The sequence below is a fragment of the Cyprinodon tularosa genome, unplaced genomic scaffold, assembly GCF_016077235.1.
Source record: "Cyprinodon tularosa strain WSP-4 unplaced genomic scaffold, ASM1607723v1 ctg84, whole genome shotgun sequence".
Classification (NCBI taxonomy): domain Eukaryota; kingdom Metazoa; phylum Chordata; class Actinopteri; order Cyprinodontiformes; family Cyprinodontidae; genus Cyprinodon; species Cyprinodon tularosa.
Window position 1 is genome coordinate 373,664 of NW_024039607.1, and position 21,959 is coordinate 395,622.

General features: G+C 38.4%; 1 protein-coding gene across 1 annotated transcript in view; it reads right to left on the reverse strand.

The window, feature by feature from the left end:
• The window catches only part of afdna (afadin, adherens junction formation factor a), a 159,532-nt gene that overhangs the window by 65,404 nt on the left and 72,169 nt on the right, over nt 1-21,959 (reverse strand). The window contains exons 12-19 of the mRNA XM_038272694.1: nt 19,228-19,345; nt 17,544-17,596; nt 17,398-17,465; nt 9,423-9,628; nt 7,424-7,444; nt 2,264-2,409; nt 935-1,029; nt 89-354 (exon numbers count right to left, since the gene is read on the reverse strand). Coding sequence (XP_038128622.1) covers nt 89-354; nt 935-1,029; nt 2,264-2,409; nt 7,424-7,444; nt 9,423-9,628; nt 17,398-17,465; nt 17,544-17,596; nt 19,228-19,345 — 973 coding nt within the window. The remainder of the gene's footprint in view (nt 1-88; nt 355-934; nt 1,030-2,263; nt 2,410-7,423; nt 7,445-9,422; nt 9,629-17,397; nt 17,466-17,543; nt 17,597-19,227; nt 19,346-21,959) is intronic.

Below are 21,959 nucleotides of genomic sequence, written 5' to 3' on the forward strand. Positions count from 1 at the left end.
GAGTATCCAGTCATGAATATAAATCCTAGAGAGAGGCCAAATGAGTCTGATAATAAAAAATAAAAAAAAGCAAAGCGTCTGTTTTTACCTGGACAATCCGGCTGAGGTGGCAGTCAGCAGCCAGCTCCAGCCCCTGCTTCTCGGCCCACGCCTCGATGTGGCTCAGCTGCTGCCGCAGGATGGCCCCCCAGTAGTGGCAGCACAGCCCAGAGTCGGCGTCGGTCACCAGTCTGTTGAACAGCCACATGTTGATGAAGTGGAAGAGCTGCGAGAAGAGCTGGATGGTGAGGGCGGCGTTGACCCGGCAGCGCCGGAGCAACGACATGGCGCCGGTCAGCGTGTGCAGAACGTCCTCTGAGAAAACAAAAAAAAGCAAGAGTTTGAGGGGAAACTCTGGACTACTTTATATGACTGAGATCAGGGGTTTGATTATATTGTTCCAACTGTTGTAAATCATTGCCTTTAGCTAACATTTAATTTGCTGCACATTTGGTGATTTAAAAAAATACTTTGATCCCAGCTAATTTAATCAGACTATCAGAGTGAAACAAGACATAATCACAGAAAGATGATTTAGCTCAACTTTCATTTGGACTTTGCACTAAACTGCATTTCATCGGTTTATTTCTCATACTGTAGCAACCTGGACTCAAGGCAAACTACAAAGCTGTGAAGTTAATGAAAATAAAACTTCGGTCAGTTTGAATAATTTTGTCTAAAAGCTCGAGTATTTTCAGGTTCTTCTCTCACATCTGATCACTGGATAAAAGGATGAAACATTGAGGCGAATGCTGAGACCAAGAGTCTGGGAAACGAGCCATAGATGGTAGAAGTGAGTGTGTCTCTCAGAAGGAATTATTGACTATGAGGGAAATTCAGAGCGTCACTCTACGTTTAAAAGCTATTTGAAATCAGTGTTTCTCTCTAAATTTACCGATCTTGGGCCTCTGTGGATTATGCTCCTCAGGGTCATCCAGGAAGGCTGGCATGTAGTTATTGAGATCAGCCTGCAGACAGTGGACCAGGTACCTGCCAGAGACGTCACAGATCATTAACAAGATAATCTGAAAACAGTCGTACAGTGAAAAAAGGATGGAAACTCAGCTTAACACAGCTATAAATCCCAAAGATTAGTGACATTAAGGGACTTGGCTTAAATTAGGGGTAATTTAAGAAATCATTTGGACTTAACACATTAAAAAAAGTTGAAGTTAATTTTGGTTGAAAAACCTAAATAGCTGCATTAAAAACATAAAATGTGTTTTACTGCTCATAATATTTATTTAATAATTGAAGAGAACAATATGGAAGAGGATTACGGCCACTGAAAAAAAAAAAAGTTAACTGATTTTTAAATTCTATTTCAGTTTAAAATGGGAAAAAAGTCAGAATTCTGACTTTTTTCTCAGAATTCTGACAGCTAACAATCATGTTAGCATCAAGCCATAGCCATGTCTGTTTTAGAGACTAGCTCTCTTGTTTTAATGACCTTCTGCTCCTCCATTAATGAGGGGACCCCTCGGGCATGTAAAAAGTTGCCTAATTCCGTCATTTTCCACCAATGTGTCACTGGCCACAAACAACTCACATCTTTGTCAGTGAAGCCGAGTGCTCCCACATCTCTTCCTTCATGGTGCCCATCTACATTAAGATCCAAAATTCTGAGAAAAAAAGTCAGAATTCTGAGATTAAAGTCAGAATTCTGAGAAAAAAGAATTCTGAGATTAAAGTCAGAATTCTGAGATTAGGGTCAGAATTTTGAGAAAAAAGTCTGAATTCTGAGATTAAAGTCTGAATTCTGAGATTAGGGTCAGAATTTTGAGAAAAAAGTCTGAATTCTGAGATTAACGTATAAATTCTGAGATTAAAGTCAGAATTCTGAGAAAAAAGAATTCTGAGAAAAAAAGTCAGAATTCTGAGATTAGGGTCAGAATTTTGAGAAAAAAGTCTGAATTCTGAGATTAAAGTCAGAATTCTGAGATTAAAGTCAGAATTCTGACTTTTTTCCCCATACTAAACTGAAATAAAATGTAAAAATCAGTTAACTTTTTTTTTTCAGTGGCCGTAATCCTCTTCCGTAGAACAAGGCTTTTGTGATTTGTCGATTTTTGATTAAAATGTGATTAATAGCAGTTAATTGATTACAGATCCTGTAACTAACTTAATTTTTTTTTTTTATCATGAACCAAAAATAGTTCAAATGTATTAAATTAAGGATTTTAGAAAATCTAAAACAAAGAATAGCAGAAGACAGAAAACTGACTTGAAGGCCATCTGAACCAGGTGTGCCAGGATGTCCTGAGCATCCAGCGTTATGCGGCTCAGGTCGCGGTCCTGCTTGATGAAGTTCAGCAGCTCGGAGGCGTTGGCCATCCAGAAAGCCAGCGCTCCTGCAATGTTCTTCTGTTTCTGTAACACACCAATCACAGCCACAACACGGAGACAAAAAGAGAACAAGAGAGGAAGCCGTTAGAGCAGCAAGACGCAGGAGAGGCTGAAGATGTTAAAGAGAAGGTGAGAAACACAGAGAGGCAGCCAAAAGGGAGCAGCTGTTATGTCAGAGATAGAGTCATGCCTCAAACGCCTCTGCCTTAAAGCAAAGCCTGTGTCCAGAAGAAGATTGGTCAAACCAAGAAAAGGTCTCTTCATTCATCTGTTTTACAGCAAAAATTAACAGTTTTTTTTTTATTAAAAGTGACCTCTCCTTTTCCGTCCAACACACATCTCCAGTTAGCACGTCACCAGACACACAGCAGATTCATAAAACATGTTCACACTGCAAGCAAAAGCGTCCAAATGTGGAGAATCTGAACAATGGAAGGGATCAGCATTTATGGAGAGAGAGCTTTGCCTTTTAAGCACCCTAACTATTCAACTGAAATTCCCTATTAAGAGACGATTAATGGCAACATTTCATTACACAGCACTTTATATCCTCTAAATCATAGCAAAGAAAGTACATTTAAAATATTTTAATAATTTAGGATAGCTCTATAAAATTAATTTTATACATTTTATAATACTCCTTTGATGATATAAGAAAAAAACTTTGGTGTCCTTTATTTTTTTCATTTCACATGAAAATTAAAAGCCTTCTTACCTCTAATTTTCAGAGATCTAAATAAAATCAGCTTTATTGACTCAGTTTTTTGGAAAAAAAAAACCTTTACTATACATGTGGAAAAGACACAGCATATCCAAACTGGCTGAAAATAAATTTGGTTGCTTGCAGAGAGAACAAATATTATTAATTTATGGATGACTGAGTATCTGAAGAGCTGATTGGCTGTCCCCCACTTCCTACACAGAAAGGAAGAGGACTGCAAAGCTCTTCTCCCTGCACTCATCTATCCCCGCCTTGGAAACCAATCATAAAAGTTAAAAAAGAAAAACCTTCAGAACAGCCAGAGAATGAAAGCTTGAACCAAGTGCATCCAAAAATAAAAACAGGTTTGAAACACGGATGGATGTTGGAACATTTTTAATGAGTTTCCAAACAGACAATAGAAGCAGATGAGGTGGAGAAGGTCATAAGGGTGTGACTGTTTTTCCTCATCCACACTGCTGAGGAGAAGTAAGATGTCGCACAAACAACAGAGAGACCGATGCCAGAGTTAAAGATGGAGCAACGAGGACAAAGAGTGGTTGCTTTCTGGGATTATTTGGGTTTTAGTACCAGGTAGGTTCCAGGAAGCTAAATGAGATTAGTTAGGCTGATGTTGCTGTTGTTGCTTAGTTTTCCAGCTGTGGACAGGATGTTTAGTTATGGCTGTGTTTTGGACATTCTGTTAGATTGAGGAGAGAAAAAAGGAGCAGCAGCAACAATGATGGGCTGATAAAAAAATAAAAAACAAAGCACAGAGAAAGATAAGAGTAAAGGAAGCAGAAGATTCAAAAGGTTGAGCGATGTGACTTTATAGTAAAAATCATCTGATTTTGATTTGGATTTTGACTCTGTTACAAAACTTAAAAAAAAAAAAGGAAAAGATCCTTAAACTCATAAATTTGTGCTAATTTTTGATTTTGTAGAAAAAGACATTGTTAAAATATGTTTGTCATCTATACAACTAGTTTGCATTTAAGTAATGTAAATAAACAAAAACCCTTCCTGCCCCCTATGCCTCCTTTCTAATTAGACTAACATCCTAGAAATCGGCTGCAGCATATCTGGGGTCCGGATGCAGCAGAAGCTTCATAGCAGTAGCAGTTCATTAATAATGTGTGCACCTGAACACATCTGCATGGATGGGGTGTGACAGAATGTGAAGCTAGATCAGCCGTACTGCCCTCCTGTCGAGGATACGCCCTAATCACTCCCCCATATCAGGCTGGTAGATCTAAAAACAAACTAATGCAGTACAACTAGAGGGCGTAGCTGCTGAGCATTTTTTATTATATCTGTGACCTCGCTGCGACTATTACGGTCTCGACAAATACCACTACATACCATGCCGTCATCATCCCTCATAAATTAACAATATTCAACAGATGGGCTGGAAAAATAAAGTTTCATATGTATTGGAAAGAGCACACGCCTCCAAATTGTGCATGGGTTGTTTAAATCCTGAAATTCTTATGTTTTAAAAACAGCAGTCCAGGTTAAATGTAACCGTCACACCATCTATAGTCATGGTTCCCAGAATGGTGTGTGTGCTCCATGGCGGGTGGGTGGGGTTGGGGGTGCAGGGTGGTGTGGGTTAAAAGAAAATTATGTGTTGGATTAATTGTACATAAGTTATTCTACTTTAATCATATTATACCCATTTGTTATCTCTATCTTACTTATATTACAAAGAGTGTTGAAAGCTGTTGAACTTTACTTGTTGTAAGCCTGTGCAGGAGGTTGCTGGGGTCAAAGCTGGGTTAATGTTGTGAAACTCGGAGAGCTGCGCAGAGTTGCACACACCGCAGAGTTGCACACACCACATGTGGAAATAAACTTTCCTTATCTTATGATGTTGTATGATGTTGTACGAAAATTCTGGTTTCAACTGGGTTCTGTGATCCCCTCCCCTTAGCGGTTGAGACCACATTGTAACCAGGGCATTCCAAATAAAAGCTTGGAAGACAGAGACTGCTTCAGAGTGGGTTGGAGGTTGTAGCTGAATGCAGTCTCTGATCCCCTCTCCTTGCAAGTGAATTATACTCAAATTCTCTGTGTCTTTCTTTGTGCAGGTTGCTGAATAAGGTGTTTGGTGTTTAAACCTAGCATTATGTTGAATTCTGTCACATTAGGGATGGAACGGTTTATGAAAAACCGTCCGAACCGTTCGGTTCAACTGTCTCGGTTTGGTTCACGTGTGTTGCGTTCGGTTCATGCGCTGCTCCTTTTTCTCATAGGCGAAGCGTTTACACTCCAGAGCAGAAGGTGGCGGTACTGCGACCAAAGCCAACCACCAGTAGTAAACAAGAAGAAGAAGCGAAGCAGCGTAGCCGGGTGTAGCAGAAAAAAAATCTGTTGTTGTGGAGAATTGTGTGGGTTTGGCGAGTGGCCATAGCAGCACTTTATAGGTCTGCTGTATGGGACCGCTTTGCATTTAGAGTGACCTACGATGACGGCGGAAAGAAAGTTGTGGATAAAAGTGCAACAGTGTGCAAGCATTGTGCAACACCCCTTTTGCACTAAATGATGTCATTTTTTATATGGACCATCTTCCCAAGCCTGTTTCTTATACTATTAATGTCCTCCTGCTGTTGGGTAAATATCATATCCACTGTGCTAAATGGAGAAATTCTAAACCTTCCTTTTTATTGGTTTATGAATGACTTTAAAATCTATTTTTCTTCTCTTAAGATAAAAAATGACAAATATGCCAATAAATTGAGACTTGATTTCTCCAAACATCTGCTATTTTAACTGAATCCACCTTTTTGTTTTTATTATTTCTATGGCTCTGTCTATTTTAAATGTTTGCCGAGATAAATCCCCTGTTAGTTGTTTTTCTTTTATTGTAATTGATCTTTATCTGTTCATGTTCACCTTTGCTATTTATTTTTTATTTATATTTTTTCATGTAAATGTTTGACTTTATAAAAAATTAAAAAAAGCCTTGTGCAACACGCGTTGTACTATACAAGACATAATAGATTTTCCTAACAATCAACATATACCGAACCAAATCGAAAATCGTGACCACGACACCGTGAACTGAACCATGGATTTTGTGAACCGTTCCACCCCTATATTACATAGTAAAGTAAACATGTCTGCGTAAAATAAACATTTAAGATTTTAAGTGGATTGTGGTTTAATTCATTGCGCTATGGTTTACTGCGAGGGGGCATAAAAACTTTCTTTCAAATCAAAGGGGTGCCCAACAAGTAGAGTTTGGGATCCAATGGGCTAAATGATCATGTGGTAACATTTGGTAATGAGGATGGAGGAGGGCATGGAGGAAATCTAAGCTCGGATACTGGTTCATGAATTTTCCAACACTGTTTTTATAATCCACCTCACACATAGGGGAGGCCGACAAAAACCACACAGCGATAGAAAAACCCATCAGGGAACCAGAGCACAGCAGCGCCACAAATACATGCAGAGAGGAGCTCATTGTTTCAGGATTTAAATATGGATGCATGATAGTGTTCTTAAGCCGGTGTGTAAAGGGCCTCAATTATACTGCTGTCAATTTGGCAAACACTGGCTCAGTATCTAAACCACACTTAGTCCCCCAGTGATTAAAGGCTCATTATACGGTTGATCAGAAATGTTGGCATCGTCTTTGAAAGCGGTGGATTTTGTGGCGTTTGAGAAGCAAACATTTCTCCCCTTTCTCATCACAATTATCCTGTAATAAGACGGTAATAATAAAGGAAATTACCTCTGTTTTAAAGCTGCTGGAGTAAATTTTAAGCCATTAAACTGATATTAGATTTACAACAACAAAGTAGATCAAATCTAACTTGATACCTTTCAACCTCTTTATGATGCCTTCTTTACTTCTGAGGTTACGGTGGGAAATAACCAGGTTGTTTAGCTCCTGATTTATCAGTGCCTTTCATCCCTCTGATAATTTTGGCAATCACTGCCTTCTTAGATGTGGTAGCTGGGGTCGAAAGATGATGTGAATTGCCCTGAATCGTCTTTGGGAGGAGATTCAGCTCTGTAAACACTCCCAGGAGCTAAACAACCTGGCTACTGCCCACTAAGATCTCTAAAGACCTCTGTAGGAGGATAAGATGGATTTTCCTAAAGTATCTTTTGAATTATTTTCTCAGTGGCAATGTCACATTTCAAGCATCTAATCTGTGTCAAATATTAGTGCCTTTCCTAAAGTCTAGAATTGGTAATTAAGTTTTGGTGCCTCCTGATTTCTTTTAACTTTTTTTTTCCAGCATCGCCCAACCCAAACAGAATAAAAAAATAGCAGTAAAGAGAGGAGAGAGTCTTTGGCAGCCATATCATGGTGTGGTTTCCTACCTGATCCCCTTCAGCAATCTCCTGGACAGAAGGAAGTGGAAGAGGAGGAGGAGGAAGAGGAGGACACGTTTACAGGACAGAGAGAAAACACGTCAACAGCTACAGTATGGACACGGTATGTAAACACAGAGACACTATGGGTCACACATGGTTTACAATGCAACCCAGAATGAGTTCATGGACATTTAGCGGATGAATGTGAAAGTCTAAACAGATTTCTTCTAACTGGGTCCTTTTCACAGCTAACATTTAATTCCCTCTTCATTATTAGAGCACAGCTGGATACAAACAGCAGCTGTCCACCTGAAGAGATGGGGGACAACAGGGGGGAGGACGATACAAATCAAGGATCTTTTAGTTTTTATAGAAACTTTATCTTTAAGCTTGATGGGTTTAGAAATTAAGTAACATGATTTTGCTCTCCAGTATAAATCCAGGGTAAGGGATTTTTTAAAAATTTTTTTAGCGTCAGCTTTTTTTTTTACTCGCTATCAAGACATTTGCTAATTTGGATGTTTGTAGATTTTTCAAGCAATAAAGGGCTTTTTTCTCAGCATCAGATAAAGTTGTGTGAAATCATCAGGACAGCAAGTACTAAAGAATAATTAAAGGATAAATAAGTAGGAAATTCACTGTAAAGTTAACCAAATTCATTCTCCTTTGTCACCTGGGATGGAAATAAGTTTTTATGCTTTAATAATTTAATACTGACAAAATTCCTCAACTGTAACATGAACCTAAATCTGCTATTTTTTTAAATATTTATCATCACGGAAACAATGACCATTTCCAGCTGGGTTTATGGAGCATTCATTCCAGATATCCTTAATATTAGCATTTTATTTAAAAAGACCACTTGAAACAATATTTGTAACATCTGTACTGATCCTATAGGATTTCTAAGTTTAGATGCTGATTACAATTAGCTAAGCAGTAATTCTACATGGTGTAGCGCTACAGATGTTCTGAACACAGGTGGAGGATCCATTAATCGATGGAAATTATGTTTTATGTCAGATAATGAGGCTGCTTGAAGCTACTGGTTGCAGGAAAGAAAAGCATTTATTTTATTGAAGCAAAAAATAACCAGTCTGACAGTGGACCTAGTTGGATAGGAAAAAAAGGAGGATGAGGTTCTCAGGCATAGGATCTTTTTTGTTCCATAAAAATAAACTTCTTAGACATGAGCCCCATTTCCATTACCCTTTTCAAACCGTGCCGAGATCAATCAGCGCTGCTCAGTTCAGGCTCGGTTACCAGATAAAAAAAGAGAGGCAGGAGCAGCCTGCGTCATCTCCTTACAGCCAGCCTACATAATCATGAAACTTCAGACATTCATGAAAATACTACCTTCCTACTGTGCCACACGATTTCCCGTAATGATTCTGCTTGGCAGTGAGATTAGCCTCAACTCCTGTCGTCGTTTCCTGCATCTGTAAGCCCTGATTAGACTATTGTTTGTCGTATCCAGTTCCCAAAAGCAGACTGTCAAGTAAATTCACCAATTCACCTTCTACGCCTCACTCTCCGCAAACAAAATGTCACAATTATATCCAAACTTCCTGAATGTTACAGGCACTGCCATGTTGATTTGCTTGATTCCCTCTAGAGAGAAGCAGTACTTTAGAACCGCGCTAGCGTGGAACCGCGCTAGCATGGAACCGTGCTAACGGGGTGTGGAAATGGTCGTAAGGAACCTAGAAAACATCTTTACAGCAGAGCTGCGATCGTTTCCTGTTTGCTCAAAACTTCTGAAACGGACTGTTAACACAAAACACCAGGAGCAAAAGGAGGCAAGAGGCGAGCATATGCAAATGCACCTTACAACTACTGACTGTAGTATGTAAGAGTAAAGATGTATAAACACAACATTCCCTTATTTCAACAAACATAGGAAGGTGGAGAAAACCTGCAAGACCGCCAGGAGCAGAGGACGGTGAAACCAAGTGAAAAATGACTCATGATGTTTCGTTCAATAAAGGAGGAGAGGGTTACTAACCTGGATGACTCCTTCCATCATGCTCACCATCTTGTTGACGATGGCGATGACTTTATGCGTTCTCTCAGAGGGGGACATGTCGGGCCGGTAGGTGGGCGACAGGACGTAACGGCAGGCCATGTACAGGACGTAAGTGGGTGACAGCTTGAAGTGGACCGTGGAGCTGTTGGTGTAGTTGATGATGGCTGACAGGAAGGTGTCCTCAGCTGGAAGGAAAAAGCGTGATTTAGCATCAAAATGTAGTTAATTATAGTCTGATAGGGGCAGTAGAGGACAGTGGGAGGCAGATTTAAAACTATATTGTCCATTTATTGTGTGCCTCTTCCCTAATGAATGAATAATGATCATTTAGAGCAGTGGTCTCCAACCCTGGTCCTCAAGATCCACTGTCCTACAGATTTTATATGCATCCCTGCTTCAACACAGCTGAATCAAATGATTGATTACCTTTTCAAGCCATTCATTTGATTCAGCTGTGTTGAAGCAGGGATGCATCACAAACCGCAGATGAAAAATGGCTCATTTAGACACATATACAGCATTTAAAAACCGTGCCGAGCTCAGTAACTGAGATAACTTATCGCGTGTAAATGCAAAGCAAACTGAACTGAACCGAGTTAGACACAACCGAACCGAGCTCAGTGCAGACCAGTTCCAGAGGTGGGCTCGGCTTGGTTCTCTGATAACAAGAGCGCATGAGCAGAACGCGTCATCTCAGTCTGGCTGCACATCGCGATTCACACTCCATTCCAGTAGTTGGCGGTAATGCCCCTCCAGAAACAGAAGAAGAACAACAACTTCTTCTTCAACTATAAACAACAATCTAAATCTTCTCCACACAACATTTTAAATAATGGCATTTTAAATAATAACACCGAAGTACAGCAATAATAATCAAGCATAACTTTTTGAATGTGACGGGCGCCGGCATTTTGATTTGCTTGATTCCCTCTTTCTACATCCTCTTCTTCTTGTGTTTTATGGCGGTTGGCAAACAACTTTTGGTGCATTACCGCCACAGACTGCTTGATTTCCTCCTTTAATACTGGCAGTAATACCGCAGATCGTCACTGAGAGGCGAGGAGTCGAGGAACCGAGATAGCGTGATTTGTAAACGGCCTGGTTAACTGATCCGAGCTCGGACCGGATCAGTTTTTCAAGGGTAGTCTAAATGGGGCTAAAATGGGGAATCGAGTGTTTTACAACATTCTACTTTCTGACTTTTCCATCCCCATACACACCTGGAAAAGACTTACAGTCTAAACTTTTCCAGAAAACATGAAAAAACTGTGGATCGCTTTATTTGATAAAACGAGGCGGTGGAAACTTTTCTTAGAGTTTTTTTTCCAATTAAATAAGATGGCATCATACATTAAATGTAAAGTTTCAAAGGATCCTGCTCCACCACATCCCAGAGGTGCTATTTGATTAGTCGAGTTCACCAAGTCCAGATGAATGTGAATGGTTAACTTCAATATCCATGTTGACAGTGTACCCAAAAAAGTACCATATAAGACAATATATCTTTTTCTTTTTCTTTTTTTTAAATCACTGTACAATCAATCAAAATATAACATCTTAATTATTTTCGGATGTATCTATTGCTTGTGAGACTTGGAGATTTGATTTGAATTTAGACTAAACTTTTTTTTGTTTCCTCAAAAACCAATGATTAGTTAAAATGGGTATTAAGTTTGGTCATGAGGATCTAATTTCTCTAAAGTTTGTTATCCGAATCCATCAGTTTAGTCTAAGAAGTCTTTACATTCTGGGCTACGTTTACCTTTATTGTCCTTATGCCATATGACATTTTAATTTACAACAATCTGGCGTTTTCAATCGGTAACACCACTTCCTGCGATTCTGTGAAGTTTGACCTGCAGACTGTGATTTATGAAAAAAATTTGTAACTGAAAATAAAAAAACATGAAGGAAACGTGTTTAATTATTTTTTTCATTATTATTTTACTATGACTTTACTTCCTCTTTTTAAAACCAATATAGACGCCTTGTGTTTCCCTCTGGAGTCGATGTAAACAGCGAGGATCTTCTCCCACAGCGATTCAGATTTAAGGTAACTGGTGCAGAACTTGGCTCCACCTTCCCATGTGGGATTCCCCAGTAAACCACTTGCCATGCCCAATTCTGTTTCTTTAACTTTAAATTGCTTTGAAAAGTATTTGAACCCAAACTGGTTGCAGCTGCTACTTAGCCTGAGTTTTTTTTCTAATTTCTCATCTAAAGCCTAAAGATCAGAGCAGAGCGTCTGACGGGGCTGCTACAGTGTGTGTGCGTCACCCGCACCGCTAACAAGCCAACTGGAGAAGTGTTTCACTCCCAGTGCATTGTGGGTGGGCAGGTTTGCATCTCTGCCTGGAAAAATAGATGAGCTCACTCTACGCCAAACATACAGAACACACAAAAGCTGGAGGAAGGTCAACAAACATAAAGGTGCACAAAGACAAAGCAAACAGCTGAAGGAAACTGTGGGGAAACACCCTGTTTCAGACAGACCTGCTTTCAAACCCGTTTGGGACTAAAGCTATAAACTAAAACCAGCATAGTTCTAAACATTAACAACAAAAGGGCAAATCTATAAATATATGACACCTAAAATCATTAATCAGCCTTTTTTATATAGTTGCTACAACATTCTTTAAAGATCTGTTAAATAAAAACAAGAAGCATGTTTAAATGATGAATGTTAACACTGCTTTCAGCTGATATGAGTCACTTTTTATTATACCGGAAAGAAAGGGCTGTAAATATAACCTTTGTAAATGTCCATTATAGGAAATCTTACGCTCAATTTAATACCTTTTTACTTCTGTTTTAACAGTTTTTAAAACCAATATAACTGTGAATTTTTATTCAACTATTAAAATATTGTAGTGGGTAAATATTGATAAGTTCACAATTGAAATAAATTACCAATTTTTTTAAATGAAAGGATACTTCTTTTTCACTGATTTATAAAAACAATTCTAGGTTATTTAAACCTAATTCAAGACAAAAGGGATTTTGTTGTCATCTATAAGAAGAGAACAGTCATTCGTCAGAAAAATGAACAGAAAACATTTACAGAAATGTGCAGCTAAAGGAATTCAACATTTAATTAAAGAGCAATTCTAATAAATAAAGTCTAAATTCCTGAAATAATGGCCTTTTCTTTTTTATTGCCAGAACTGATCTTTAACCAAATTCTAAAACTGTACTATCCTTTGTAAAAACTTAAAGCATTTTTTTTTTATGTCATTTTTTGTTTTTTTGGGGTCTCCTATAAGCTGAACTAACCTTTGTTATCCTGATCAGACAATGTTAACATTTCAACCACTAGTATTTATGTCTGTCTAACATAATTGAGCGGATTGTACACACTGATCCACACCCACGTTTCTGGATTCATCATCAAGTTACCTCTTCCTACGTTTCCCCCGAGAAAATGCCTTTATTTCCTAGAATGCAAAGGCTACGTCAAACAAGTTTGCCTGCATGATTAACAAAAACATAAGAATGAGTTCTCACATGACTGCCTGTTCTGAGCCGCGTGTCGCTGCCAGATATAACCTATGGAGCCTTTTCAGCTCGCTGACACTTTTATAACAGTTCAGTATGAACCATTATACGCAGTCAGACGCCACATACAGATATAAAAAGCAGGGTTCCTACCGCATAAGGCAAGTTAAATTCAAGACTTTAAGAGTTTTTAATGCCACTTGAAATATGTAACCCAAAGGTTTATTTTAACATAAACCATTGCACTAATGTTTCAAATTTTGAAAAACTTCCCATACAGGAAGAAAGCTAAAAACACACAAATGACAGATACAGGTGCTGGTCATAAAATTAGAATATCATGAAAACGTAGATTGATTTCAGTAATTCCATTTAAAAAGTGAAACTTGTATATTATATTCATACATTACATACAAACTCATATATTTCAGATGTTTATTTTGTTTAATTTTGATGATTACAAATGACAACAAATGAAAATCTCAAATTCATCATATCAGAAAATTAGAATATTGTGAAAAGGTTCAAAATTGATGGCCCCTGGTGCCACACTCTAATCAGCTAATTAACTCAAACCACCTGCAAAAGCCTTTAAATGGTCTTTCAGTCTAGTTCTATAGGCTACACAATCATGGGGAAGACTGCTGACTTGACAGTTGTCCAAAAGACGACCATCGACACCTTGCACAAGGAGGGCAAGACACAAAAGGTCATCGCTAAAGAGGCTGGCTGTTCACAGAGCTCAGTGTCCAAGCACATTAATAGAGAGGCGAAGGGAAGGAAAAGATGTGGTCGAAAAAAGTGTACAAGCAAGAGAGATAACCGCACCCTGGAGAGGATTGTGAAACAAAACCCCTTCAAAAATGTGGGGGAGATTCACAAAGAGTGGACTGCAGCTGGAGTGAGTGCTTCAAGAACCACCACACACAGACGTATGAAAGACATGGGTTTCTGCTGTCGCATTCCTTGTGTCAAGCCACTCTTGAACCACAGACAGCGTCAGAAGCGTCTTGCCTGGGCTAAAGAGAAACAGGACTGGACTGCTGGTGAGTGGTCCAAAGTCATGTTCTCTGATGAAAGTAAATTTTGCATTTCCTTTGGAAATCAAGGTCCCAGAGTCTGGAGGAAAAGAAGAGAGGCACTTCATCCACGTTGCTTGAAGTCCAGTGTAAAGTTTCCACAGTCAGTGATGGTTTGGGGTGCCATGTCATCTGCTGGTGTTGGTCCATTGTGTTTTCTGAGGTCCAGGGTCAACGCAGCCACATACCAGGAAGTTTTAGAGCACTTCATGCTTCCTGCAGCTGACCAACTTTTTGGAGATGCAGATTTCATTTTCCAACAGGACTTGGCACCTGCACACAGTGCCAAAGCTACCAGTACCTGGTTGAAGGACCATGGTATCCCTGTTCTTAATTGGCCAGCAAACTCTCCTGACCTTAACCCCATAGAAAATCTATGGGGTATTGTGAAGAAGAAGATGCAATACACCAGACCCAACAATTCAGAAGAGCTAAAAGCCACTATTAGAGCAACCTGGGCTATCATAACACCTGAGCAGTGCCACAGACTGATCGACTCCATGCCACGCCGCATTGCTGCAGTAATACAGGCCAAAGGAGGCCCAACTAAATACTGAGTGCTGTACATGCTCATACTTTTCATGTTCATACTTTTCAGTTGGCCAACATTTCTATAAATCCTTTGTTTTTATTGGTCTTCAGTAATATTCTAATTTTCTGATATGATGAATTTGAGATTTTCATTTGTTGTCATTTGTAATCATCAAAATTAAACAAAATAAACATCTGAAATATATGAGTTTGTATGTAATGTATGAATATAATATACAAGTTTCACTTTTTAAATGGAATTACTGAAATCAATCTACTTTTTCATGATATTCTAATTTTATGACCAGCACCTGTATATTTGAACAATTATTTAACTGAATTCACAAACTTTGTTTTAGCAGGGAACAAAACAAATCAGTTTTAAAGCCCCAACACAACCAGTGCTAAGTCTTTTTTGCAGCTATTTTTCTTTGTATCATTTTCTTAGTATGTTTGATTTGGTGATAAGTGGAGGCGTTGCAGAGACAAGGGTGGAACTAAACTGAGAAATACCGGCTGTTTCTCGGTAACCCGATTTTGACGCTTTGTGTTTCGTGCTTCCCATGTGCGACTCCCCTGCCTTAATTCCCATCGTTCTGAGCTTGAATGACTTCTTGCACAAAATCCACTTTGCCTCATGTATGTTCCCTGGTTTTAGCCATGGAGAAAACTCTTGGCTGGATAACCAATTTTCGTTATATTTACACTTGCTCATATTTTCCAGACAAAAAGTTAATGGTGCATCTCCCAAATGTTCCAGCCGCAACAACGCTTTCATTGGTTCCGCTATCGGGACGGAGCCAATAATGGCGAACCATTATTTTTTTTTTTGTATTAAAAAAAAAAAATGGAAATTTTAACGTTTTATTTAGATTACAAAAATAAATCATAATAAAAATAATCCTATTTATGATGTTTAAAAAAATTAAGACCTACGAAAGACTAATTTAAGACATTTTAATACCAATTAAGGCCTTAGTTTTATTTTGAAGGATTCAATGCCTTTTAAGACTTTTTAAGGACCCGCGGGAACCCTGAATAAAGGTAGCTTTGTGAGCACCTTGTACAGAGTCGGCATAGACTGCGCCGACGTTCGCAGATGTGTCAGCAAGAGCAGTGAGCTGTTCATTTGGACCATTTAAGGTCTATTGTTAGAGCATAAACTGACAGGAAAGGTTTTAAGGCACACCGTTTTACCACTTAATTACACACACTGACTGATGTCTATGTCATCGCTGACTCAGGTCCTTCTCACAAACAAAAATAGCAAATATAGGCTTAAAGCATGTATTTTTTAGGAGACAGCTTTTTCACAAAAACAAAGTTTTTAACTGGGCACTCAGATGTGTTTGATTTTGTCAGATGTAATTATGTCTTTGTAAAGGTTAATATTTTTGCTGATTTTATTAATCTTTTAAAGCCTAAATAAAACAAAAATCCTAAATATTTTAAAAGTTAAATTAGAACATTTAATTGCATCTATTTTAATACATTCGGCATTTCTGTGTAATCTTTTATACCTTTTCTCTTCACTACATGCGTCTGATCGTGTACAGCTTGTCTAAAACTTGACAGAAAAGATTGAAGCGCAGGCGGTTCCGCACAGAAAACATCCTGGGATTTATAGGGGTGTAAATAATAATCATTTTGTATTGATGCATCGATCTAATAGCCGACGATCCGATGCATCAATACGTCCGAAAGAGAATCAATTCATGTTTTTTGAGGTTTTAAAGGAATAGTACACCCAAAACATGATTAGCCTTCATTTTCTACTCACCCCCATGCTGAACAACACTCTGGAGTACTTTTTTGATATCTCAAATGCATCTGGAGATCTGGGAGGCTTCTTGCTGTCTGCTGACATTCAAATAATGGAGGTCTATGGCGCCCGAGGCAGAAAGGTCCATAAAAGTCCACAAAAAACGTGTCAATATTCTTCCATACTGCTCGTCCAATGTATTCCAAGTGTCCTGAGTGGGTAGCGTCCATAATTTACTCGAAACGAAGTCATTTAGAATGTTTTTAGAGCATAAACAGTAGTGTATAGGATTTCCTGAAAGCGCGTTCACGGCGCTACGGAAACCGCCGCAGACCAACCCAGACGAAAGTGTGCATTCAGCTCAGCAAAGAACTCATGCTCTTCCTCAACACTGAAGTCCTCAGACATTTTTCTTTCGTTGTTTCTTTCTTTGCACAGGTAAACAGCACATTTCTTCTTCTACGCTTGCATTATCGGCAGAGCAGACGCTGAATGCGCACTTTCATCTGGTTTGGTCTGCCGGCTTCCGTAGCGCTTTCAGGAAATCCTATACACTACTGTTTATGCTCTAAAAACATTCTGAATGACTTCGTTTCGAGTAAATTCTGGATGCTACCCACTCAGGACACTTGGAATACATTGGACGAGCAGTATGGAGGAATATTGACACGTTTTTTGTGGACTTTTATGGACCTTTCTGCCTCGGGCGCCATAGACCTCCATTATTTGAATGTCAGCAGACAGCAAGAAGCCTCCCAGATCTCCAGATGCATTTGAGATATCAAAAAAGTACTCCAGGGTGTTGTTCAGCATGGGGGTGAGTAGAAAATGAAGGCTAATCATGTTTTGGGTGTACTATTCCTTTAAGTCAGTTTTCAAGAACAAAAATATCACACTGGTGATACAGAAGTCTGAAAATCTCATGTATCAAATATGATACACTTGGCTTTAAAGGGTTAAATACCTTTTATAACTTGCAGACACCGTTTACTAACATTTACACTTCAGTCAGGTCAGATTGAAAGAGACTAAAATAAAGGTTCAATAGTTTCCAGCTATTGAGCGACAGGCCGGCGGAGATGCTCACAGTTTTCTCTAAAGTCGATGCTGGCTGGAAGAGTCAGCTCTGTCCTGTCTGCTGAAAGGTCCTGGGACCTGTTGAGGAGAGAAGAAAACACCGTTGGAAGACTGGCCGAGAAAATGGCTGGATGAAGTCAGAAGAAGTTGTCTGACCTGCTGTCCTGCTGCTCTCCTCTGATCATGGGTTTAACCATGCCTCTCTCCATCTCCAGTTTCCCTGAGCTCTGCAAACGACAAAACATAGAAAGTTTTCACTTTAAACGGAACAGAAATCCCCCTTTTTAAAAAGCAATTAGAATAAAGAAATTAAAAGACATTTAATTTTTTATTTAATTTGTTATGTATTGTTTTATGGCTTTGTTGTAAAGCACTTTGGGTACCATTTGGCTATTGTAAAGGGCTATACAAATAAACTTGATTGATTGAAAAGACATTTAAGACAAAAACCCACACAGGTCTGCTTATAAATACACAAATAAAACATTAGCAGAGTTTAGTTTTTACTGTATTCAGTCATTTTAGCCTTTACGCTATAGTAATAGAAATGGCACTGATTTTAGAAAGGAATTTGGGTAGATTTTGGTCAATCCTGAGGAAATTGGTATTATTAAAATATAGGGATGCACGATATTGGGATTTTGGCCGATATCCGATATGCCGATATTTTAAAACCCATGTAGCCGATAACCGATATTGATACTGATGTTAAAGCTGGACAAAAATAAGTAGTCATTGAAAATAGCAGTTTTGTTATCCATTTCTGACACTTCGAAAAATAATATACTCAAATATATTTTCATATGCTGATATCAAATTGATTTTTAAAAACGCGGTATCGATCTATTTTACTTTCAAAATCTCGTGAAATTTCATCGTTCTGTTACAAACTCTCGTGATATTTTGCAAATTCTTGTGAGATTTTGTTAGTAAAATAGATCGATACCGCGTCAATATATCAACATATAAAAATATGGCAACATTTCGTGAATTTTCGGGGGAATTTCGTACCATAATGATGACATATAGCAATATTTCATTAGCAAAAGAGATTGATATGGTGTTTTTAAATGGCAATATATCAGAATATGAAGATATTGTGATATTTTAATGTATCAATATTTTTTGTATCAATAAGTTTTTAAGTCTGTAAAAAAGAAGTTTTTTAGGAAGAAGAAGAAGTAGTATTTTTTTTTTTTTAGACTTTAGAAACTCAGAAGCTGATCAAATATCTGGTTAAATATCGGTGGGGTGGCCGATGTCCGATATTCAGTTTTAAGGCCGATACCGATAGGGCGCCGATTATATCGTGCATCCCTATTAAAATATAAAAGAAATTTGGAATCATGTCCTTGAAATGCTAGGAAAAAAAAGTGATGTCAAATATTTCCATGCTGGTAACAAAGGTAAATTATTTGCAAATTTAGGTGTTTGTGTTTTTTTTTGTTTTTTTTGTTTTGTTGATTGCAAGCATTAATTTGTTGTTCACCAGTGATTGTAAAAAGTGTAGTCAGCCAATGACTTATTCCTCTTTATTCAAATTTCAGCTTGATTTTGTTTAGTTTTTTAATAATTATGAGTATCGATTGAATAAAACCGCATCACACAAAATTTCTGCATCATAAACATGCAACTTTTCCCCTTTCATTGGTGAATCAGTCACTTCAATCAATAGCTTATTATCTAGAAACTTCAGTTATGCTAAATTAACCGTACCTTAAAATAAATAAACAATAAACAGAACCAAAAATCCCCCTGTTCTCCATACTTCTAAGAGTACTTCACATCCTATTTAAAAAAAAAAAAAAAAAAAATACAAAAAGCCTCAGCCTAAATGTACAGATTCCTTCAGGGCAGCATTGAGGATAAAGGCTAGCAGGTTGGTCACCTTGCTTGTTGGAAGACCCCCTCCACTGTGGACGTCTCCGCGGAGGTCGAAGGTGGTCTCTGTTACGCTGCTGCAGATGACAAACAAACAGTCGGCAGTTTAAACGTTTGACTTTTCATCGCTGAAAACAAAACGAGGTCAGATTTAATCCAGTAGCCACATTTACTTATCTAACTCATCCTCTGGAAGAAGAGAGCCACAGCTAAGAGGCTGGATGATGTCTCCTTTATATATAAACTCAGAAACATAAACATAATGCTGTAATTAAGAAGAAAAAAACACGGCAGGTGTCCAGAAGTGCAGTCCAGCTGGCCCACTGTGTGTTTGTCCTCTACTGACAGCAGCAGCAGTAGGGTTAAACACAGCAGAACATTTCCACTCTTATTGACGGTCAGAATAACCAGCAGGCGGCTAAAACTAGGTTACACCAATCGCAGCATCACAACCATAAACAATCCATTTATCTACCAGCTTTTAACCTTCATAACAATATGTAGGTCTGCCGGGAACTTTGCATCCTTTGGCTGTAATGTAATAATTTAGCTGTTCCGTTTCTAAAACAGAAGAAACTTATTAAAAAAAAAAAAAACTATAATACAGTTTAAAAACAGGTTCAGATTTGGAGGGGATTTTAACTTTATCCACTAATACTTAAATGAACCTCCATTATCAAGCTCAAACATCTTTTCTAACTCTGGACTGATATCTGACTGCTGAATCAGTAAAGTTTATATAAACAAACACAACTTATGACAATAGTGAATCAAACTTTCCATCCAGGTCGAGATAAAGCCCATTCCAGGAGATTAGGGTCAAATTCCCCAAAAAACATAGGAAATGAAACCATTGCACCATAATGTTCTCCTAATTCTAAATGAAATTGGTTCGGATGGTAAGAAACAGCCATAGCTCATCATGCTAGAACCTAATTTAATTTAAATTGGCTCAAAGTTTTATTCAGAAATACTCCACTTTAAAAAAAAAAAACTAATTAAACAATCAGTCCAAATGGATATTGAGGTATTCCGGTGGTTTGGAAAGGTGAGGCATTAGAATCCAAGAGTTGTGTGAGCATGGTGCTGGCAGCATTATGCTGTGCATCTACAGTATAACGCTGCAATTATCTAATGGGGAAAAAAAAGAAAAACCCGTTACATTTTGTTTTTTTGTTTGAATCATCAGTTAAACTTGATAGGAAAAGTACGCATCTTTTCCAATTGACACATATTTATGCTCCGTGCTCCGTTCTCACCAAGTCCACACTTTGCTGTGTTCTTCTCAAGAACATACTTGGCGATGACACGGGTCTGTACTCGCGTTCTTGTGAATTGAGAAACGGCACAAAACAAAAAGAGAGTGGATGAGCAAGAGGGCGCCACTTACTGGCCGGGAGGACTTAACTTGTAGCCATGACTTTTAAATGAGAAAATCCACAATCATTTAATTCTTTATTTTTTAACTTTGCGCTTTTTTTACAGTTGAATAAGCTGATAAAATTATTTTAAGAAATTGAGAAAAATATATTGCTTTATAGGTTATGATCAAATACTCTATGTACTCATTTACTATGTAAACTAGGGATGGAACGGTTTATGAAAACCGTCCGAACCGTTCGGTCCGACTGTCTCGGTTCGGTTCGTGTGTGTTGCGTTTGGTTCATGCGCTGCTCCTTTTTCTCATAGGCGAAGCGTGTACACTCCAGAGCAGAAGGTGGCGGTACTGCGACCAAAGCCAACCACCAGTAGTAAACAAGAAGAAGAAGAAGCGAAGCAGCGTAGCCGGGTGTAGCAGAAAAAAATGAGTTGTTGTGGAGAATTGTGTGGGTATTATAGGTCTGCTGTATGGGACCACTTTGCATTTAGAGTGACCTACGATGACGACGGAAAGAAAGTTGTGGATAAAAGTGCAACAGTGTGCAAGCATTGTGCACCAACATGTCAGGCTAACCCCGAAATCCCTCATACTCCGTCAGCGCTCCGCTGCGCTCCAGACCGCCTGCACAAAGCAAAGCCTACAGCCTCCACTGTGGCTCCCGTCCACTCTGAGTTCCTTGGAGATCGTAGAGGGCATGCGCGAGATGATTAAATTCAAAGCAGCAAAACATGCGGAAATGATCCATGGTTTCCGCGAATCATTAAAAATAATTACAATTCATTCATTTTTTTTTTTTTTCATTAATTTCTTAAATTTTTATGGGATTTCGGGGTAACAATCAACATATACCGAACCGAACTGAAAACCGTGACCACGAAACCGTGAACCGAACTGAACCATGGATTTTGTCAACTGTTCCACCACTAATAAGCTGATAAAATTATTTTTAAAAAATTGAGAAAAACATATTGCTTTATATGTTACGATCAAATACTCTTGATTTAAACATATCAAAAGGTGCAGAACCGTGTATTTTATGCATCATTACATAAACTAGTTCCCAAGCTAGTATGGGAATAATGTGGTGAAGGTTACTTGCTTAGGGAGAGGGAAACGTACATGTTCAAGTAAGGTCAAATTTAATACAGCATCCATGAGGGAGTCAATCTGCTCTTCTGATCAGTATTCTGTTTAAACACTAAATGTATGATGGTGTTTATATTGCTAAAGGATAAAACTGAACACCCTGTTGTTTCTGCTTTTAATGAACCAAATAAAAACATTTTACAAGTAAAAAGAATAAAGACCTA